Source organism: Chelmon rostratus, chromosome 10, assembly GCF_017976325.1.
Source record: "Chelmon rostratus isolate fCheRos1 chromosome 10, fCheRos1.pri, whole genome shotgun sequence".
Lineage (NCBI taxonomy): Eukaryota > Metazoa > Chordata > Actinopteri > Chaetodontiformes > Chaetodontidae > Chelmon > Chelmon rostratus.
In genome coordinates, this window is record NC_055667.1 from 20,547,625 (window position 1) to 20,569,206 (window position 21,582).

Below are 21,582 nucleotides of genomic sequence, written 5' to 3' on the forward strand. Positions count from 1 at the left end.
CTGCGTTTTCACATACCCTGAAACACTACACTGTGTAAAGGCTGATGCTGTGTATTCACAGATACTACAATGGTTTATTTATCTTTTTCTGTAGTACGTTGATGAAGCGTGGCGTAATGCATCTTTGAGCACAGCAGAGATGGTGGGTTAAGCCCCTAAAAGCCCATTAAACAGCACAGAGGGCAAATCAGGCATTTACGTGGACTCTGGGTCAGGGGACAGTCAATATGTTTCGCTGGTCTCCTTGTCAAGCTCCCACTAAGTGTTTAAAGCGCGTTTTTATTCAGTAGATAAGATAAGGGAATAGAGTTGAAACAACACTGTCGTGCTCATGTCATAAAGCTCTTAGTTTATACGCAAGTCCACTCACGTCGAACTTTCCAAATGGCTGTTTACTCAATTTTCAAAAATTTCTAGAATGTTAGACCGAGAATAAATGAATTTTAATCAGAGCAAATCTCACACCGCATCAACTGTATCAGCTGTTCACAGTTTCACAGCAGCTCCCGGTGCTGCAATAACCTTGTGTGCATCATGCATCGAGATAGAAAGACTTGTATCCCGGTGGAGGAAGTGTCAGCTGGCGATGATCACCTGTGCAGAGCTGCAGCTATAGAATAAGACACCCTGTATAAGGGAAGGAGGAGGCAGCGAGGCGGTGTGATCGGAGGAGAATCCGATATTCTCCCCACGCAGTCCTTCCACAGCCTCCTTGATAAATAATTTGTGTGTTTAACGCGGCGGCAGCATTTTAACGAGGATACCTGTCACACGTACACTTTGCTCACGACCAGGATTGGGTGCTGACTGATGGGATCCCACACACACCCCCATACACACACACACACACACACCATAGCTTTACTCAAAGGAGCCACATACTGTCGGTTGCAGTGTGTTAAAATTGAAGCATTGATGTGATATGATCCCTCATTGCGTAATTGTTTTTCTGTGTAAATCCATTTCACTCGTTTGTAACTGCCTGTGTGGATTACATGGATACAGACGCGCATGATACACACACGCACGCACACACACACACACTCACCCACTCAGACACACATACCACCACCGCCAATCAGCCAATCTGTGGACCAATAAGAGCGCTGGAAAATCAGTTTAGCATCACTTCTGAGAATGATGGGGAATAAACAGCATTGCTAAGTGTCTCCCTCAGTGCTTGTGTTCAGTTGGTCCAGCGGTTGCCATGGAAACAACTACGACTCAAGCTGCCGAGACCCAGTTCAGCTTGCTTGTGTACAGTTTGGTAACCATTGCTTCAAGTGAAGACAAAAAAAAAAAAAAAAATCAGGTCAAAATTGATTTCTGCTGTTCACTTCTCCTTCTGAGAATCTGAAAGCTCGAGGGGTGGGTGTTGGTGGAGGGGTCCAGGCTTTCTAGACACGCTGCTGTTTGGCTGCTCGGATAGATTCGTGCTTTGTTTTCCTCCCCCCTGCCGTCGCAATGAGACAGTCCATAATTAAACATGGCGATGACAGAGAAGAGGTCATATGAGTGGAGGTGGTGGGGAGTCGAGAGGCAGGGATGCACAGGATGTTGTTTGCCAGTTGTCTGGTTCGAGGAAGCTTATCTCTGGTCAGCTTGCTATGACTGTGCATGTTTGTAGTCCCAGTAATGTAGAGACAGTGCAGGATGTGTTTCTGGGCCTCAAAGATGCACACTTTTAAAAGAAAGCTTGCCGGCTTGAATAATTGATGTTGTATGGTTCTGTTATTTCGACGAGTTTCCTTTCTGGACTGATAATTGGTTTTATTGTTAATTACAGCTCCTTCACATTCCTCTAATGTTGACATAACTCCTCAAAGAGGGTTTTAGTTTAATCACAGCAGTTGTACTTGAACCTGTTGTCTGTCCACAGCATGTGGAGCCGAGCATCCTCGCAGGGGTCCCATGCGTTCCAGAAAAACTTGGAAATATTGCAAAAAAGGTTTTGATTCTCTCAAGCTCCCTTCTTTTTTTTTTTTTTTTTTTTTTTGCAGATTTTGTTGTTCTTTAAATAAAAACACTTTTGCAACTTCAGTGCCAGAATACTTTAATAGTCACACTCTCTCCACAGTAGTCACACCCGCCTGGTTGCCAGCAGAAATGTGTGCGGTGTGCAGTTTTTCAGTGTCAGGACCCCCAGCATTTCTCTGTCCATGTTTACAGAAGCATGACTGAGGAAAAAGGAGTTTGAACATGGTCAGTATGATCTGGAGGACTGGCCTTACATGACAAGTAACTGTTCACAACCCGGCTGTACATGGTGTATTTAATGTGTATGGTCTTGTGTTTCAGTGCACAGCCTCAAAGATGTTTAAAACCAAAAAAGCTAACAAATATGATTATTAATAGAAATCTGTGTGTCATCAGTCATACTTTTATGTTGATAGATAAGAAAAATTGTTCCTTCACTTAATCCCAAAACAAATACCAGTGGTCACAGGGGAAAAGAGTTTTTTAGCTTTAAAAAAACATGTTTGTTGTAATAAAATATATTGTGATCTGGCCTTTTGAATAAATTACACTTTGCGGAGCGGAAACAGTTGCCACGCATTTGCACCATTTCCTGCCGAAAACAGATGTGATTTATCTTATGCATCACACGTTTGTTTAGACTCATATTTTTTACTTAAATACACAAAAAATATCCTACATGTACACGACTTCCTCCACAGATTGCAAGATTATAGCTGCTAAGGTATTCTACAGTAAACAATGTCTGTTATAGGACTGAATTAGTTGACTACAAAACAAAATCTGGATGTTTTATTGTCTTGCTGTTGAAACAAATCTCTGTGTAAATTATTTTTGGATCCGCTGCAAGTGAAATGTCAGACTAAGGCTGTGTCCAAATTCACTCTGTGTTTACTGAAAAAGGTTTAAACACTGCCGAGTGTTTATTAGAGGACTTTGTCACAATCTTTCCATGTGAAAGAGTGTATTTTTCTGGTCCGTATATCCGTGATATTTACAACATTTCCTGCAACGTTTTTCTTCCCTTGGCATATGTGCATGTGAAGATCTATGATGGGAATCCACAGCCTGTTTGCATTCACATTTCAGTGGTAAATACTGCTATTCACTGAAATGGAAACAACTTTAAAAATGAGAAAAATTGAAATTAAGATTAATAAATTAAGCAAAAAGAGAACAAGTAATATGTTAGAGAAAAATTATTGCATTTTGTGCCCCCACAATGGTGCAGTTTTGTTTAAATGACACTGCTTAGCATCAGTCACAATGATGACAGATCCTCGAAACTAAGAATACCTTTAAACAATTTGATTGATGCAGTCCTGGAAATATCCTGGAAAATGATTTCCTGAGAAAGGACAAAACTCTGTTCTGCTGTTCATCACAAATTACAGAAATGACAAGACAGGACAGTTGATTGTGCTTCAGAATTTTTGTCTCTGGAGCTAAAAAGATTGATTTTTATGTGAAGTTTATTTCCACTGTAAGACACATATGTGTGATTGTAGTGTGTGTCAGACAGTGTATAGACCACCCGGCCGAGTGAGGGAGCAGAGTGTGCAGGCGGGGCTTGACTCTTTATCAGTTGATGTGGTTCTGGTCATTTCAGATAAGGGCAGTGCGAGCTGTGTGTAGACATGAGGCTCAGGCTGAGTACACAAACCCAGCAGCTGCCTGGCACCGCACACATACACACACTCTTTCACAAAGGCTCAAAGTGACAGTGAGCGCGAGTCAGAGCGGGGGGAAGGCAGGAAAAAATAAATGAAATGAAAGAATATGGAAATAAATAACCGACACTCTCAAGGAAAGATAAGGGGCAAAACCTACGGGAGAGACTCTTCTGGTGTGTCACGAGTAAAGCACTGTCATTGCGTTCGGGGTGCTAGCGTGTGTTTTACAGAGCCTGATCTAACACAGATGCTCTAAGGAGTTCCAGATGCTCCTCAAAGGCCGATGAGCTCTGACTTCCACTCTCGCTGGCCCAGGTTCAACAACAATATCCCATCAGTCAATGCTCCCTCTGGGAAAAGGTCTTAAATTTATAAATTTAGCGTCTTGTTCTCCACAGAGTTTTTCCATGTTTCCATGAAATATCGTTCACAGTGTATGTAAGTGACTTCAGTAATTAGAGATAGCTCCAAACCATTTGAAGTTAAGCAGTGCTGACAGGATTAGTCGAATAATTGACAGTTTGCTTAACCCCTCCCTGAAATGGAGATTGCCCAATCATAGCTTAGCAACTGTAACCAGGCACTGTAGGTCTGTCAAGTTTGTTTTCCACTTGTTGAAGTGGTGCACATGCAGCTTCAGTATGAGTGATATTTGCCATTTAAAGTTTGAGGGGTTTTATTTGAACTTTTCCAAGAACAAACACACAAGAGCAAAGGTGTGACAAATCCATTACAGCATGTGTTTGTCATCTTAAATGTCTGCAGTCATTAGCATGTCTGACTAACTGGAGACTACCTATGGTAGGGATTGAACACTTCTTCCAAGGGCAAGAGTAGCATATCATTAACTCAGTACATTAGTTTATGACATCCCTGTTTATGACTAGCACATCCACTGTGTGGAAACTGATCCTGGATGCTATCAGAGTTTTGACCTAAGTTTTGACCTCTGTCCCTCGGGAAGTTTAGACCCCTGCAACCCCAGTCAGCATGAGCTGAGATAGTGCTATGTTTGCCAAACACATTGGATAGTTCTCACCCTCAGAGGCTTTTTCGACTGGTGAGGATCCTGACCTTTAGCCAGAGACAGATCAGGGCTCAAAAATTAATCTGAAGTTTATGGAAATCGCAATACGGCCAAGCCATCCTCCACATTTCAGGAGCTGTACTTTCTTGATAAAGGTAAAATTTGTCACAAAATAACATTATAAATGGAATATTGTGGTGCACATGACATGAGGGAAATGCTTATTTGGCACAGACCCCAGCAAAAATCACATCATCATGACAGTTGACATTTCAGCCAACCAAAAAATCTGGTGAACAACTAGAAATGAGAAGCCTGCTTTTACCTACCTCTGAAATGAAAAGGCCATTGTTTACAAAATTACTATTTCATAGGTAAATCTGCTGCCGTTATCATTGTACTCTGCAGTATTCTACCAGCTTATAGCAAAGCAACAGTAACTAAGAGAGGCTGGGTTTAGCGAACAGTAAATTGATCGGTCGGTATTTGGACTCCTGTGTGTGTGATTTTTAACATTTTATAGATCTAATAATTAATATAATATAATAAGAAAAACAGGTTTATTGACAGTGATAACAATTTGTTGGTAAGGGGCAAGCCAGAGTCAGAACATACAGGGAATACAGTAAGTTCTGACAGTGGTGTGTCGGTGTAATGAGCCTGTAACTCATCTACCCACCCCTACACTACCCCCCGCCGCCCTGAGCCGGTCCCCACGCTGCACCTTCCCTGAACCTGGGTGGGGGACTGCAGGTCTTTGGAGGGAGGCTGTGGAATGTGGGTGATAGTTGCTAAGTGAAAGCTGTGCTGCCATCTCTGATAATTCACAGTCTCCGTGGGTGTGAGTCTCGGGCCAACACTAAGCAGAACCTTTCACAAGACTGAGAAAGAAGCACACGCAGAGACAGAGAGAGAGACAGAGAGAGGGGGAGAGAGACACTTCAACAACATTGAGTTATATATAAAATCACCACCATCATCACATCTCCATCTTCCACGCATAAGAGGTGTATAATGACTGCTGGCTTCAAAATGAGCTCTCCAACGGCAATATTAAGTCAGGAAAGTGAACATAATACCTGCACACTCACATTATAACAAAGCTAGTTTCTTGCTTATCAACAACATCTAATCTGCCTTTCTCACTGATTGGCCATAAGAAACAAACCACGTGTCTGGGGAAGATGTATCTGGTTGCTTACAGCTGATCTAAAGGGATTTAAATTGTCCTGAAAGAGCTTTTGGTCTGCAGAATCAGTGTTCATTTCAGACATTTTCATTCTGTCAACTGACTTGCAAGGGCTTGGAGTAAAGGAAGTGGTATAGTAGTAATACCAGGTGTCTGGGGACAATGTGAAGATCTTAAGATCCTCTCTGACCTGATAATGTTGTGCATTTGCATGTATGCACACACTCTCACACCGTTGTTGGCTGAGTATTGTTAAGTGGGATGGAGAGCAGGATGGGGGGGATTAAAGGAGGGGGCAGGTCACCGACTGCTCTGGTGTGTTGAGACATGATGAGACAAAAAGAAAAGAGATACTGGGCTGACATTCTGCAAGATGGACCATGCACTATACAGAAACCTCAGACAGTTTGATTGTTTGGTTTTAAATGGCATCGGCTTGTGCGTGCTGACTGTTTCACATCCTACTGTCTGTTTTGGATTGTTTAGTTACTTCATTGCACACACAGACAGACAGACTAAATTAGTATTTCTGTTGATAAGTTTTCCTTTATGATGTCCCTTAAGCATGCAATAGCAGATTTGTTTGGCCGCTGACATATTACCACCTTTTCTGCTGATACGCTTTTAGCAAACAGTTGTTTATTTACATATCAGTCATGGAGCAACATCATCATTCATTTGAAGTCATGTTTCTGGCCTTTCGGTGAATTAAAGTCCAATTCTGCCTGTCTTTAAGCTCTATGCTCCACTATCACCAGCTAACTGTTTCTGTCTGCCGCTTGGTGCTGGACAGGTAACGTACAGTTTTCAGAGGTTCTTACCTGAAAGCAGCTTCCTGCTTCCTCGAACAAAAGTGATGTGAACCAAAACATAAATTTGTGGACCAGAAAAAACCAAAAGATTAGCTGACAGATGCTATGAAGCGGTGTAGTGGTGAGGGGAGAGTACAGAGTCGGGTGATTATTCTCTGTGGGTTCATCATGACTCCTTTTGACCCCGACTAGCCATTAATCTATCTATTAATATGAAAATATTGATTATAGCTGCTGTAAGTAATCTTACCCTGGTACATACATTTGGATCTGTCTTGTAGAATGCTATTAAACGCCCCATTTGTCTATATTCTCCCACATTGCTCTCTCTGCCGCAACACTCTTTCCCAGTCTGAAACAGGGCCTGATGGCCTTAAAAGTCAATGTTTATAGACTCACTGTCAAGACCACAGACTTCCTGCTAAAGTAAATGGCTGCTGCGCTGAATCCATCATAAAGGAGCAGAAAAATTATAAATAAAGTTTCTGAATGTTCCATTAGCCCCCCTCATCCTCGCCTGCTCATCCAAGTGGGAGACTGTAGCTTCAGAGGGGTTTCATTAGGTGCAGAGCGTTGATGGGTGGATGTGGAGGGGAGGTGCGGTGTCGCTGCTGAGGCATCACCAGTGATGGGCAGGTGGATGTCATTGTTGTGTTTGCCACAAGTTTAAAGCCACTGTGACGTCACCCACTGGTTTGCGGACTGCTGTTTTGCAGCCTTGACTTTGGCATTATGGCTGCCGTCACGGTTTTGGAGCCAGGAGTGACCATATTTGGATGGAAAGGTGGCGAAGGGGAGGATACACATCTGATCTGACTGACAACCCGAGGACACGCCATGGTAGCGACTTGGCAATCACAAGTTAGCCAAGCCCTTAAGCACACCCTGCTTTATCAGCTATTTTTCTCTAAATGGGACCATAAATTACAAAATGAACATCACGCTGTATTGAAGAAGGCTTGACACCAGCGGTTGAGACCATAAACTCATTAACAATATGTCTAGTACAGCAATAAATGAAGTAAGAAGTAGTGTCTTTGTCTCATAAGCTTACATACAGTCAGTCTCCCTGAATGATATAATCAATGTATAACATATAAAAAAGCATCTCATGATTATGAGGAAGTAAAAGTTAGATAATGGGATGGATGTTGTTTTTTTTTAACAAATGGCAGAATTCAGCTTGAATAGAGGGAAATAAAGAGCTCAGCAGGTATTAGGACAGATTCTAGACTCAGTAAAATGTACATCGTTAGAGGAGGTTTCCCTTCGTTGTGGGGGTTTTCCAGGTATGCAACAGACTTACTTGTTAAGCAGAGAGGTGGTCATTTATTCAGCAATGCATCCATAGAGCCATGCCGATCATTTATTGATTAAGCCTGAATATCCTCACTAAGCTGGTGGGGGGATTTTTGTGGCAAAATACATTTTAATCTATGTTGTGCTGAATAGCCAGTGTGCTGTTTTGCCTGTCCTGTCCAGATCAGAGCAGCTCTTACATAATGCCATTTTGATATCCAGGGATTAGGCTGAGGTCCTCTCCACAGACTGACTGGCTGCTTCCATCATGCCCCCCCCCCCACCCCTGGGGAAAATGACGACCGCTTGTATTGCAAAACACACACACAAAATAAAAAACATGTGATTTTCGAGACATGATGTTCAATTCATGCTTTATTTTAGTCTTCACAAACCGAACATAAACCTTTTAGTTGGTTGTAATCTATTGGTAACTCAGTCATGAACCCTACCTGGCAGGGAGCAAGCAATGACGATTATAATGCGTAGTGGTATGATTATAATGGTGCTGGACCAAACCAGCACAGGAAAGGCCGGCAGGATAAGGTAATGAGTAATGAGTTTGGATAAATGAGTGTGTTGTTGAGCAGGTGCAGTGGCCTCGCACTGGGAGCGTGGTAGTGTGCACAGGTAGCAGGTAAACGGTGCCAAGCAGAGCTCCTAAAGAGGTGGAGTGCTGTTGCGTAAACACAGGACCTTACTGTGTACTCTGTAAACCCACTAGCCCTTGCCCTCTTGAGAAAAGCAAGCAATTAGTTCGAGCCCGTGAGCTGAGACATATGAAGTGTGATGCGCACGTTGAGTGAATCTCAGCAGATAAATAGTTGGAGTAGCTCATTGCATGTGGAGAGAGAACATGTATTCACAGACTGCGCACTTATAGACTGACAGGAAGTGTTCACCTGCAAATGCACATCGTGCTGCAGGCTTCACTTTTGTCTCGTGGCTGTTTTTGCTTGATCAGTGAGAGTAATGTAAACAGAGCTGAGCGCTCTGAGCCATCTGCCTAATGTCACTGTGGCCCATATGTGTCCTGCTCTCTCTCCCTCTCTGCAGGCCCCACTCACTGGTACTCTTCTTACTCTTGTCATCCTCACATTGTCTTCTTCCTCCCTCGTCCTGCTCCTTGCCACTCATTTCCTTCCTGCCCTCCACATCTGTCAGTCATCCATTTTATCAGCGTTGTCCATTATGCCGCTGTTCTATTTTTTAGGCCACCCCTTGTTTGCTTTCTTCCTAAACTCATGCCCATTACCCATCTGTTTCTTATTATTGTGCAAACTATGTCACCTTGGGGAACCTTTACCCTCGAAAGCTATTCTCATTATTCTTTTATAGCCACCTTCTATATCTTCATTCACGCTCTTCTGTTTACATGCAGGCTTCCACTAAATGTCTTTCTTTTGATTAATATGAAGACAGTAGGAAATATTTTAAGATTGCCCAATGTTTTTTTTTTATTTTATTTACCAAGTATTCCATATTTATCAGGTCTGCTCACGTTTGTTCAACCATGTGCACTTCATTAACAATGGAGCAGATACACACTTTTCTCTTGGTCACATGATTTCAAAACTAAAGACCCGACATTCTGAAATATAAATCACCTTTATGATGAAGATACAATGTATTTGACAGAGCCCCTGAAGTAATAATTAAGATAGAAAGATATCATTAATATCATGCAAAATGTAAGTATTAGGAAGGCCCTAACATTTGAAGTGTTTCACATGGATCAAGATCTTAATTACAATGTCTGGATCACAAATTGCATGTGAGAGAATATTGATCATTACATTTATTTGAGAAGCTTCCAAAGGCACTTTAAAGACAAATAATAAAAAACATATGATATATAATCTAGGAACCTGTAAAAGAGATTCAAAGCACACAGTAACCACAGGGAACAAATAGAAAGCTTTGACATTTCACATGTACATAAAAATATATCCTATAAGTATCCTGACTTTCTGTCAGTCAACAAAGGACGTCAAGCTCAAAGACGCCTCTCTGGATGATGTTAACTTTTGCATCAAAAAGGGAGCCAGTATGTGAATTCTGCACATGCCATGATACAAAGATCCTTTGAAATCTGGTCATGATTAATTATGATGACTTCTGTTCACATCGATCCTGATGCACAAAAAAAACTGAACTTTCTCTTTGATGTTTTGTATGACTGTAATTTAGACTACAGCTGGATCAAAACAATTCAGCAGAGCATCTGTTGGATGTAAGATATCAAGTGGAGTAAGGTCGGATTTCTTCAGGCTGAGACATTCGATAAGGAGGCCTCTTGTCACCATTTGCTTTTGCAATGTAATTGAAGCCTTAGTTTCATGTGTAAGACACAATGGCAATAAAACAGAATTACATGAAGCATGTAAGGAGAACTGTCCTTTCAGTTCATGTGTTTATGTGTTTTTTTTTTGTTTGTGCTGCTGTTCACTGCATATTTAAAGTGTGAAGTGAAGGTACGGTGTTGCAGTATCATGAACAGAACCCTTTGGCCTTTGTGTATTTCCATTTTTACCCAGGAGATGTCAGTGTGTAAAAGATTGTGGCTCCATAGTATCCACATACTGTTGAAGTATTGATCACAAATACTGGAGGAAGTAGAAACATTCAAAGGCTTCACATTAGATGTGAAACCCTTGTCTTTGCGTTGGTGTTTGATACAGGATGTAACACCTTCTGATGCACACTCAGCTCAGTGTAATCACTGAGCATCACTGAGTATTGTGAGTTGATGCAGCCATTAGTGCATGATGAAGCTGCTGTATTTAAAAGACATTTATAAAAAGCCTTGACGCAAATATTTAGTTTTCATTTCATTAACTGATATACAACTGAGAACATCTGAATACACTTTCTGCTATTCCCATTGATGCAGTTTAAAGACCTTTAGAGTATGCAACAACAACAACAACCATTATTGCATGTCACACTGTGCAAGATGGGTCTAATAAAATCTTGGTAGCAGTCTGTGTTGGACTGTACAATGTGAGTTATGTCATATTGCCATGCCATGCAAAAAGTATATTGAGAGCAGAGTCATCAGCTCATGTCATCTATCTGAAAATGCAGCAGAACAATAAACCACGTTTGGCCGAAGCACCACAAAACGTATCTTCTTACATTGCCTCCATCATTTTAGTAACTGTGTGGGTGTGTGTGTGTCCGATATTTCTTTGGCTTTTGGTGGACGTGTCTCACAGTTTGATCTAGAACCAGACAACCAAAGATTTTATCACGTTTCTCTCACAATTGTCAACTTTCATCTCAGACAGCCAAAAATCACATGCTGTAACGGGAAAGTAATGCACTTAAGGTATGCCTTGAGTCTTTTGAGAGAGATGGGGAATAGAAATGTTTGAGAAAAGAAGTTCATGCCACTAGTGTCATAATTTAACCTTCAGTAAGAGTGCAATAAAGGCTTGTCAACATTTGTTTTTATGTAAGGATTTTCCGGTAAAGTCAAGCAGTTGAGATGTACTGTCTCCATCTCCATCTCTGTCAGCGTCACTTTTACTCTCACCGTCAATAAAACCAGTCAACCAGACGATTTTAGCATGATTTAAGGTTGAACACATCTCATCCTCTGTACTTTTCTCTCACAACAAAGACTCGGGTTTTGATTTATGAAACCATTTTGTCCCGGAAGCAACAACAACAACATTGGTACACGAGAAACGAATCCTTTGTCTAGTTTGATGAGAAAACACAATCTCCGCTTAAATCATTCAGAGTTTCTCCCTCTGTCCTCTCACAGGATTAGCAGAATCCTCCTTCCTTCGTCGTATCTTACCTCTCTCTCTCTCCTCTCTCCTCTCTCCAGGTGAGTGCTAATGTCCTGATCTTCCTGTGCACTAACATCATTGGAATCTGTACCCACTACCCTGCAGAGGTTTCCCAGAGACAAGCCTTCCAGGAGACCAGAGGATACATCCAGGCCAGACTACATCTGCAGAGGGAGAATCAACAACAGGTGACCCTGCACACAGAGTCCTTAACTTGCAAGCCTCTTCTTTTGTAAAAATGAAGCCTAACCAGAATTTTACGTTTTGTGCAGCTAGTTCTTTGTATCAGCATCCTACTCTCCTGTCAGACTCTTGGAAGCAGGCACAGTGATTGTCAGGCCCATTTGTTCCTACTGAAGGGGTAAATCTTTGAAATTGGGTCACTTATATATACTTAAATAAAAAAAAGGCTCAGTAGTTTTCTGAAACAGCTGCCCACTGTAGCAAACAAAACTCAAACAGAAGGAGACTGTACATTTGATGGACAGAATTTCCCCCAATAATTGAATACACACTAGTTGTACTGGTGAGTATTAAAGTTATACACTCTCAATCATCACTCCTGACCCACTAGAAGTGTGCAGCGGTGTATGTGTCTGCAGAGATGCTGCCCTTTACCTGTTTTTTCTGATTTTCCTCATATTTTGTTGTCTTTGAGAAGTTTCTGTGCTGCAGCCTTTGGGCGGTGCTTGTGTAGCTCCCAGCCAATAGCAGCACACGGGTGAGGTCGGGACTTTGTAAAAAGGTAGCGCCCAGGCTGACGCTGTAATTCTCCTGTATATACAAAAACTATTAGCTGATGTTGCTGTTGGTCTGTTGTCTGTAATCCGACAGATTGCTGGGCATTGTAAATACGTTATGACCATGACACGTTGTCATTGTCTACTACTATGCCTATTAGCAAGCTTGACTGAAGATGGCTAAAATCGCTGGCTAATTAGAGCCAGTAATCCAACCATTAGTGTAGCTCTTCCTTCATATACACAAACAATGAGATTCACACACGATAAACACATTATTTGATGAAATACTAGCAAGATAACTCATTTTTCCACATGTAGTCAGGTGCAATGCTCTTGAATCGCTGCCCATTGGCGGGGCCAATGCTGTGTTTACAAACAGTAACCGACAATTCCTTCGTAGTGGCGGCACAGGACGGCGTATATTGGATCAACTAAAAATAAACTCATGTTCATGATGTGACAGTGTGGCTCATTGATGTGTGTTTAATAGTTTTTGGACAACAATGGAGCTCTGTGGTGCAGAGGAATAAGATATGTAAGGCTTTGGATCTAGAGACAATACCTGTAAGAGGATCAGTTCATGGTCTTTTCATGGGATTTGTTAACAGTGAATAAAATAAAGAATATCACTGGACATGTCCTCTAACTTTTGCCTAAAACTAAACCTAGTCCTAACTCTAACCTTAGGCCGAACCTTAATCTCTTGTCCCCTGATTAAATAAGAACTGGTGGGACAAAACGAGCCATGGTGGCACATGGGGAGACGAGAAGAGCAGATGTTTTTTATAGCGCCAGTTGGAAAAAAAAAAACCACAAAATCCGACACCTTTCAATTACTTTCCAAGACAATGAGACAGAGAGTCAAGCTGAATCGACACGCCCGTCGACAAACCAATCGTTTGGGAGTATGAGGAGACGCTGCTCATGTAGGTGACAACGACAGGACGTGGGTATGTCATGTATAGCTCTTTGGTGCGCTCACATATTTGCAATGTAACAGCAGAACTAGCCGGATCAAATGTATGTAACAAAAACGCAAACCTTGATTCAGACTTTCAGGTGTGAAAAAGTCCCTAAAACTCACGATTAACTCAACAAACACACGTACGCAAACATGTGGGTGCACACTTGACACACTGCACATACAGACAGCAACATTGTGAATGACACAATCTGCATTTTGTTTCTTTTTTTGTGTTTTCCAGGAGCGTCTGTTGCTTTCAGTGCTGCCAAGGCACGTTGCCATGGAGATGAAGGCTGACATCAATGCCAAGAAGGAAGACATGATGTTCCATAAGATCTATATCCAGAAACATGACAATGTCAGGTCAGCCTTAGTGCTTTAGTCCATGAATTCATGAATTTATACACATCAATTAAAAATTCTCGTACTCGATCAGCCTCGCTTTCAGCATGGTTGTCAGTTTTTGTGTAAGACGCCTCTAGAGAACATAGAGTACATGTTATGATCTACTGTGATGTATCATCTCATGTCATTCTCAAAACATGAAAATACATGTTAAGATGTTTTGCATAATCCCATAAAATTCACCACAAAACATTCTGCCCTAATTCTTCCTGAGAGTGATTCACACAGATTCATGCACACACACACACACACACACACACACACACGCACACACACACACACACACACAGTCAGAAGAGGGTAGAGTGGTTTGGCAGAGTGGAGGCTAATTAACACTAGTGAGGGAATACTTAATCACCAGCAGCCAAGATAAGATAATCCCCAAAGATGGAGAGCTTCAGCACACATTCAATTACAGCACTGAGCAAACACAGTGCTACACAGTTCCTCTCTCCCACCTCACACACACACACACACACACACTACACGCTGGCACAGATCTCCTTCAGAAGACTTTAAGGTCAAACTTCCTGCCTCTCTCAAGGTCAGCAGCCCTCATAGTAGTGTGATAGTCGTGATCATAGAGTTGCACAGTTGCTAATCCATGCTCGATCGTAGTCATGGGTTAATGCCATTTTTCTTTCTGTTTCTCCCCGTCTCACGCTGTCTTTCCATCTCTTGATCTCGTCCTCAGTATTCTGTTTGCAGACATCGAGGGTTTCACCAGCCTGGCCTCTCAGTGCACGGCTCAGGAGCTGGTCATGACACTCAATGAACTCTTTGCCCGTTTCGACAAGCTGGCATCGGTAAGGGTCACACACAGTGTCCTTCCTTTGTATCATCACATGTTGTGTTTTTCTATAGGAATAGTTTGATATTTTGGGAAATAGGTGTTGATAGTCAGATTTTATTACCAGATAATGATAAGATAATGTGTCTCCTGGCTGTAGTGTCATTCTAACGGACAGATATGACAGTGGTATCAATCTGACTCTCTGCAGGAAATGATTTAGCATATTTCACAAAATGACAAAACACTTTTGTTCTTTTTTGTTTTTTCATCTCTTGTCATCCCTTTTCTCCCTCTTGTTCTGCATCTCTTTCTCAGGAGAACCACTGTCTACGTATTAAAATTTTGGGTGATTGTTATTATTGCGTGTCCGGGCTGCCTGAACCCCGTGCTGACCACGCCCACTGCTGTGTGGAGATGGGCGTTGACATGATAGAGGCCATCTCGTGAGTAGAAGCCGTGTTTGCACATGTGCGGCGTTTGTTTCGGAGTTCGTTAAAGTTTTGTCCTCGTGCTGCACAGAAGACGCTGACCTCCTCGAGTGTGTGTCTGCAGGTTGGTGCGGGAGGTGACGGGGGTCAACGTTAACATGCGCGTTGGCATTCACAGTGGCCGCGTGCACTGCGGCGTGCTGGGACTTAGGAAGTGGCAGTTTGACGTGTGGTCAAACGATGTCACACTGGCCAATCACATGGAGGCCGGAGGCAAAGCAGGGTGAGGGAAATAAGCACAGGTTCACACACACATTTACACTTTGCATACAGCTATGAAGCCAAGGCCGTTTACTGGTGGTCAACAGAATCTCCATGTTTACAAAGACCCCATTTGCACACCCAAACACACACACACACACACACACACAGGTTTTATGTGAAATTCTTTGTCTTTTTGTCTCATTGAAGCCGGATCCACATCACTAAGGCCACCTTGCAGTATCTTAACGGAGACTATGAGGTGGAACCAGGTTTTGGAGGAGAGAGGAATGCGTATCTGAAGGAGAACAGCATCGAGACCTTCCTGGTCCTCGGCTGCAGCCAGAAACGGGTCAGTGCACAAAAACACAGACAGCTTAATAAGAATATAATAGGTCTGGTCTGGCATGCTGTTCAGGAGGAATTCAAATATTTTTGTCCTTTGCTGAAAATATGCACTTAAGCATTTTAGTACTTATATGAAATTATTATTGCACATTAGCCTTTTAGCACATGCTTTACACCCACATTTCACTGCACATGTTGAAAAAATTAGTATGTGACAAATAAATCTGACCTGACTTGAGCAAAGTTTTCCAATGGAGGCTTAAAGAACCTCACCTTAGCCAGAGCTAATTGAGAGATAACTAAGTAACCAATTAGAACCTAGAAGCTTTAAGCTGGTGGCGGTGAGGTGCAGGAAGCAGAGCTGCGGAGGCATTATCTTAACAGATGAGAGTGGACAGATTTGTGAATGATTAGATCCTGAACTGACTGTAAGCCTCCCTCGTGGGCGTGATAAAAGCCGAATGAAAAAGACCTCTTCCAGTGTGTTTAGTCATTTGTATTGTCATTCACTGCGTTGTGTTGCATGAGAACAGTTGGTCAAGCGTTCATCTTCTTCCCTCTGAGCAGAAGGAAGAGAAGGCGATGATGGCTAAGATGCAGCGGACGAGAGCCAACTCTAATGAAGGGCTGATGCCACGCTGGGTCCCCGACAGAACCTTCTCCAGGACCAAAGACTCCAAAGTCTTCAGACAAATGGTGAGACTCGACATCAACACACTCCTTCATGGTGACAAAGGCAGGCTGCAGCTTTTCTGTGACAGTCATACTTTTTTCTTTCTTATTCAGGGGATCGACGAGACCTCCAGTAAAGACAAGTGAGTGCTGCATGGTGACGCTTATACGTGTGACAGCTGCTGCACTGCTTTGCCGGATTTCATTAACCCCTTAATGTTTTTGCAGCCGTGGCGTTCAGGAGGCCATGAACCCGGAGGATGAGGTGGACGAATTTCTGGGGCGGGCCATTGACGCTCGCAGCATTGACCAGCTAAGAAAAGACCACGTCAAGAAGTTCCTGCTCACCTTCCAGACCTCTAGCCTGGAGAAAAAGGTTCCAACTAAGAGCCCTGATTATCATCTGTGCTTCTTCATCTTAAATAGAATTCATGTGTATGGAATAAGGTGTATGAATCTGCTGCTCATATCTGACTCTCTTCTTCTGCTCTTTCCCGTTGCAGTATTCCAAGAAAGTGGACGATCGTTTTGGAGGCTATGTTGCCTGTACTCTACTAGTATTCTGCTTCATATCATTCATACAGATTGTTATCTTTCCACAGTGAGTACTTCACACATACATAAGATCCTCCAATATGTACTGTCTAATGTTGCTTTCACACCTGTAGTTTGGTTAATTTGGTCTGGATCGAGTGAAAACAATTACGCATCGATGCCTTTTAACTCTGGTCAGGTTCGTGCTTAAGTCTTTCGGACATTGCACAGTTTTAGTGCTTGTTATCCAAACCGTGCAGCATTTTGTACACCTTGTGTGCTTATGTAAGAGCTGTCCAAAATAAGTACGAGAACTATTAGTCCAGACTGCAACAGGACCTCGTATATCTGTATATCCTCGTAGAAACAGGACCAAAAAGGCGCCCTGTTCTGTAATATTAAAAGTGGACAGTTAGCGTGTGATTGTGTATCACTTTTTAATTGATAAACTGAGTAGGACACAAGCTTGACACACCTCTGTTTTACATCCTGTTGCCCTATATCTATGATGGTCCAAAGTGCATGGCGCAATTCCATTTATACACTGCACTTTTGCTTGTTGAACGGCACACAATCCGGGCGATGGTCTCAAGTAGACCATTTAGAGGAGCAGCAAGAATCCTTCAGAGCTCCCTGAGGTGAAGCGTGACCAGGTTTTTGTTGGTCAATGGCGCAATCGGTTTCTGCTGTCTCAAGATGGCAGTGCACCAACAATGTGGCCAACATGTGACCAACATGCCCATGGGCGCACAGATGGCTGCAAGTACATTAATTACTTACGCAGTGTGGGCGCTGGGTGTAAAAATGATTACTGCGTCGGTCAGAAACTAGCAAAGACTCTTGCGCTGCGCTGTGAGCTGCTTTGGCATAAGATAGGGCCGTTTATCACTTTTTGATCAATAAGGGTAAATTCCTGCACATACTGTACATGTTAACATGCTTACCAGATGATCTTGCATAAATATATGCGGCTCATCAAGTTCATGCTTTCAAGACTGTTTTCTTAGCAATCAGCGGATGGATTAATAGTAGTTTAGCTTTTGAATTCATGCTGGAACAGATATGTTTTGGTTGGTCTGCTTTGCTTTCAAGTTTGATTGGAAGCTTTCACGCCAGACCAAATGAACCAAACCAACATGTTAGTTGTGGATAAACCCTAAATGTCTCTCTATAATTGTGTTTCTGTATTCCTCTTTGCAGCACCCCGGTCATGCTGGGAATTTACATCAGTATCTTCATCATACTCGCCAACATCCTTTTTATCTGTGCTATATATTCGTGCATCAAGGTAGTACACAAGCAGATATGTAATGTGTCTGTGCATTCACCGTCTGTCTTATGTGTAAATTATATATTTTTCCTCTTGTAGCTCTTTCCAGCTGCAATGCAGACTGTTTCAAAGAAGATTGTCCAGTCTCGCACTAACAGCACCCTGGTTGGAGTATTTACCATCATCCTTGTCTTCATCTCTGCCTTTGTTAATATGGTGAGTGATATCTAAACCAAATAAAGAGACAGCATATCCATGCAGTATACCAGCCATACATGCTGAAAATCCTGCTGAATACGTGATCATGTGTGCGTGTTTGGCTTCACCCCAGTTTGCCTGTGACACCACGAGCTTGGCGCAATGCGTTGCCGAGAAGCTGAACACCTCTGCAGCGCTGGTGACGCCCTGTCTGATCCACAGCTTGAATGTGTCCGTTGAAGGGGGTCTAGAGATCTGTCCTAGCCAAGGCCCCTCCTGCCCCTTTCCTGAGGTGAGTTCATTGCATGTTGCCACTTCACTGTTTGTGTTCCCTGTGCAACTGGTCGAGCCATTTCAAAAAGAAAATGTCACATTTGCATTTGTGTTTCTCTGCGATCTGTTGTTGATAATACCTCTTTGTGATGCCGCTCTCCTGTTTGTGCCAGTATTTCAGCTACAGTGTGCTGCTGACGCTGCTGGCCTGCTCAGTGTTCCTGCAGATCAGCAGCATAGGAAAGCTGGCCCTCATGCTGCTCATCCAGCTCACCTTCCTGCTGCTGGTGGAGTGGCCACAAGTAGCACTATTTGACAACGCAGACCTCTTTGTCACCTCCAATGCCATGTAAGTGCCACAGGATGGATGCTAATGTGGAGAGGGGCTCGGGATAATGTTGTATGTATAAAACTGGGCATCTTTTTTCATGTGTTGAGTGTATGGCTGGTTAGTGAATGTCAATACTTTTTAATACTAAACAAAATATTTATCTTATCTTATCTTATCTTAAATATTTTCATATCAGAGGTATTGAAAGTTGGCAGCTTAGTATTATTCTTTTATCAGCACTTTCCTGATCCAATGAACTTTAGACTGTATTTTGTTAAGGCAAAGCCATTATATAACCCCCATGCAATGAACAGTATGGCATATTTTATTAAATGTAAAGAGGTCTTGTAACATGCTTATATTTCGGTATCATATATATACATTGAATATTTCGACACAATACTCAATACTACTTTAATTTAGTTATATGTCAGAGTTTTGTATATTTCACTAATTATTAATTACTTTTTTTTTGCTTTTTAGTGATTTAAATGAAACTAGTGCTCAATGGTAAGAATCTATATTTGTATTTTGATTCAAAAGAATAACTTTTAATACATTAATATAATAATGATTTGCCTTACTTGTATTAACCAGACTGCTTTATTTGCTTTATGTTTGTACTTTTAGGTCCAGTTTCAATGAAACTACAAACCAGTGGTAAGATTGCATTCAGTATAACTTTTTATGTCCTATTGTATTATTTCAAATCTGTTATCCCCAGTTCATCTGCCGTCCATTAATCTGACCGTGTGTCCATCACTTTGCAGCCCATTTATTGTGACCAAAGTGTCCCTGAGGGTCATGACTCCAGTGATCCTCACTGTCTTTGTCCTGGCACTGTACCTGCACGCCCAGCAGGTTGAATCTACTGCACGCCTCGACTTCCTGTGGAAATTACAGGTTTGTACAGCGTCCACAAGAGGGCGCCATCTGACCACGTTGACAACAAACAGAATCCCTTCAGTTTCTGCAAAAGTTGTCCATCAATAAACAAGATGATAGAGCTGTCTCAGGGTGTTGTCACAGATTATCTGCAGTCTTGTCTGCACCGTGACCCTGCTAGACATTATATTACAGTTTTCATAAGAGCTGAACATATCTAATAAAGAGCCTTCACTCCCAGGCCACAGAGGAGAAGGAGGAGATGGAGGAGCTGCAAGCCTACAATCGACGCCTCCTCCATAATATTCTGCCTAAGGACGTGGCTGCTCACTTCTTGGCGCGTGAGCGGCGTAACGACGAGCTCTACTACCAGTCCTGCGAGTGTGTGGCTGTCATGTTCGCCTCCATCAGCAATTTCTCTGAATTCTACGTGGAGCTGGAGGCCAACAACGAGGGAGTGGAGTGTCTCCGGCTGCTCAACGAGATCATTGCTGACTTTGATGAGGTAAAGTTTGTTGAGGCGTGTTTGTGAAGCTCAGTATGCAGTCTTGACCTTTGCTCGCAGCTAATTTTGAAAATAAAATTGCATTAATGTAATCACTATGTTCTCAGATCATCAGTGAAGAGAAGTACAGGCAGCTAGAGAAGATCAAGACCATTGGCTCCACCTACATGGCGGCCTCCGGCCTCAATGACTCCACCTATGACAAGGAAGGCCGTTCCCATATTATTGCACTGGCTGACTACGCCATGAGACTGAGGGAGCAGATGAAATACATCAACGAGCATTCCTTCAACAACTTCCAGATGAAGATAGGTAAGCTCAGCACGCTGAATCAAAACAAGACGATGCCATTTTTTCCAGCTCAAGGTTAAAATGTTTGGAAATCACAGAATTTTCAAGTTGTTTATTACGTTTGATAGTAGCAGCTTTGTTGATGCAGTGCAATGTTTTGCCTTTCATTCCCAGGTCTGAACATTGGTCCAGTGGTAGCTGGGGTTATTGGTGCACGGAAGCCTCAGTATGATATCTGGGGAAACACGGTCAATGTGGCCAGTCGTATGGACAGCACAGGTGTACCTGACCGCATACAGGTAGGTTTCTGTGACTACTTTTAAAATCCATCCCAAACACATTTTTGACCTACGCTTTTGAAGTCAAGCCGTCATAGAATGGGTTTTGTGTCATTTCAGAATTAAAATAAAATGAAATATTGTTTAAATAATATTATATTCTGTGGCCACTTTATTCAGTACGCTTGTCAACTGCTTTGTCATAAGTTTTATGATTTGTATGACGTTTATAATGTTGAGTTTTTGTTGATTGTCAACATCAGTAAATTTAATTCTATGTTTATTACAGAGATTATAGTTAAAGGTTTTGTATTGAGAGGGAACAATATTACAAACACTTCTGTTCAGTATAACACCACCACTAACTGTGACCTCATTGCTAAAACATGATATGTAATTAACCCCTCTATGGCATCAGACTCTACAGGTGTACCTAATAAAGTAGCGGCAAGTGTATGGTGAACACCTCAATAAGTCAATATGCATGTAAAGGCTAATACATGATGATGCAAATATAAATATTGCTCATATATTCTAAAGCAGCTCACTCCTTAAAAATGCAATAACTGATTTGTTGGCCACTTGAGGGCAGTGTAACGCGCCGTAAACTCAACATATGATCACCT

At 42.2% G+C, this 21,582-nt stretch overlaps 1 protein-coding gene across 2 annotated transcripts in view; it reads left to right on the plus strand.

Moving 5' to 3' along the window:
- The window catches only part of LOC121612578 (adenylate cyclase type 6-like), a 33,935-nt gene that overhangs the window by 9,115 nt on the left and 3,238 nt on the right, over positions 1-21,582 (plus strand). For both annotated transcript variants that reach the window (XM_041945559.1, XM_041945560.1), the window contains 20 exons: positions 11,816-11,965; positions 13,726-13,847; positions 14,584-14,695; positions 14,998-15,125; positions 15,235-15,393; positions 15,582-15,723; positions 16,287-16,415; positions 16,506-16,534; positions 16,620-16,767; positions 16,895-16,992; positions 18,126-18,213; positions 18,295-18,411; positions 18,527-18,685; positions 18,840-19,015; positions 19,481-19,507; positions 19,628-19,657; positions 19,768-19,900; positions 20,124-20,387; positions 20,495-20,699; positions 20,853-20,977. In XM_041945559.1, the coding sequence (XP_041801493.1) occupies positions 11,816-11,965; positions 13,726-13,847; positions 14,584-14,695; positions 14,998-15,125; positions 15,235-15,393; positions 15,582-15,723; positions 16,287-16,415; positions 16,506-16,534; positions 16,620-16,767; positions 16,895-16,992; positions 18,126-18,213; positions 18,295-18,411; positions 18,527-18,685; positions 18,840-19,015; positions 19,481-19,507; positions 19,628-19,657; positions 19,768-19,900; positions 20,124-20,387; positions 20,495-20,699; positions 20,853-20,977 (2,541 nt within the window). The remainder of the gene's footprint in view (positions 1-11,815; positions 11,966-13,725; positions 13,848-14,583; positions 14,696-14,997; positions 15,126-15,234; positions 15,394-15,581; positions 15,724-16,286; positions 16,416-16,505; positions 16,535-16,619; positions 16,768-16,894; positions 16,993-18,125; positions 18,214-18,294; positions 18,412-18,526; positions 18,686-18,839; positions 19,016-19,480; positions 19,508-19,627; positions 19,658-19,767; positions 19,901-20,123; positions 20,388-20,494; positions 20,700-20,852; positions 20,978-21,582) is intronic.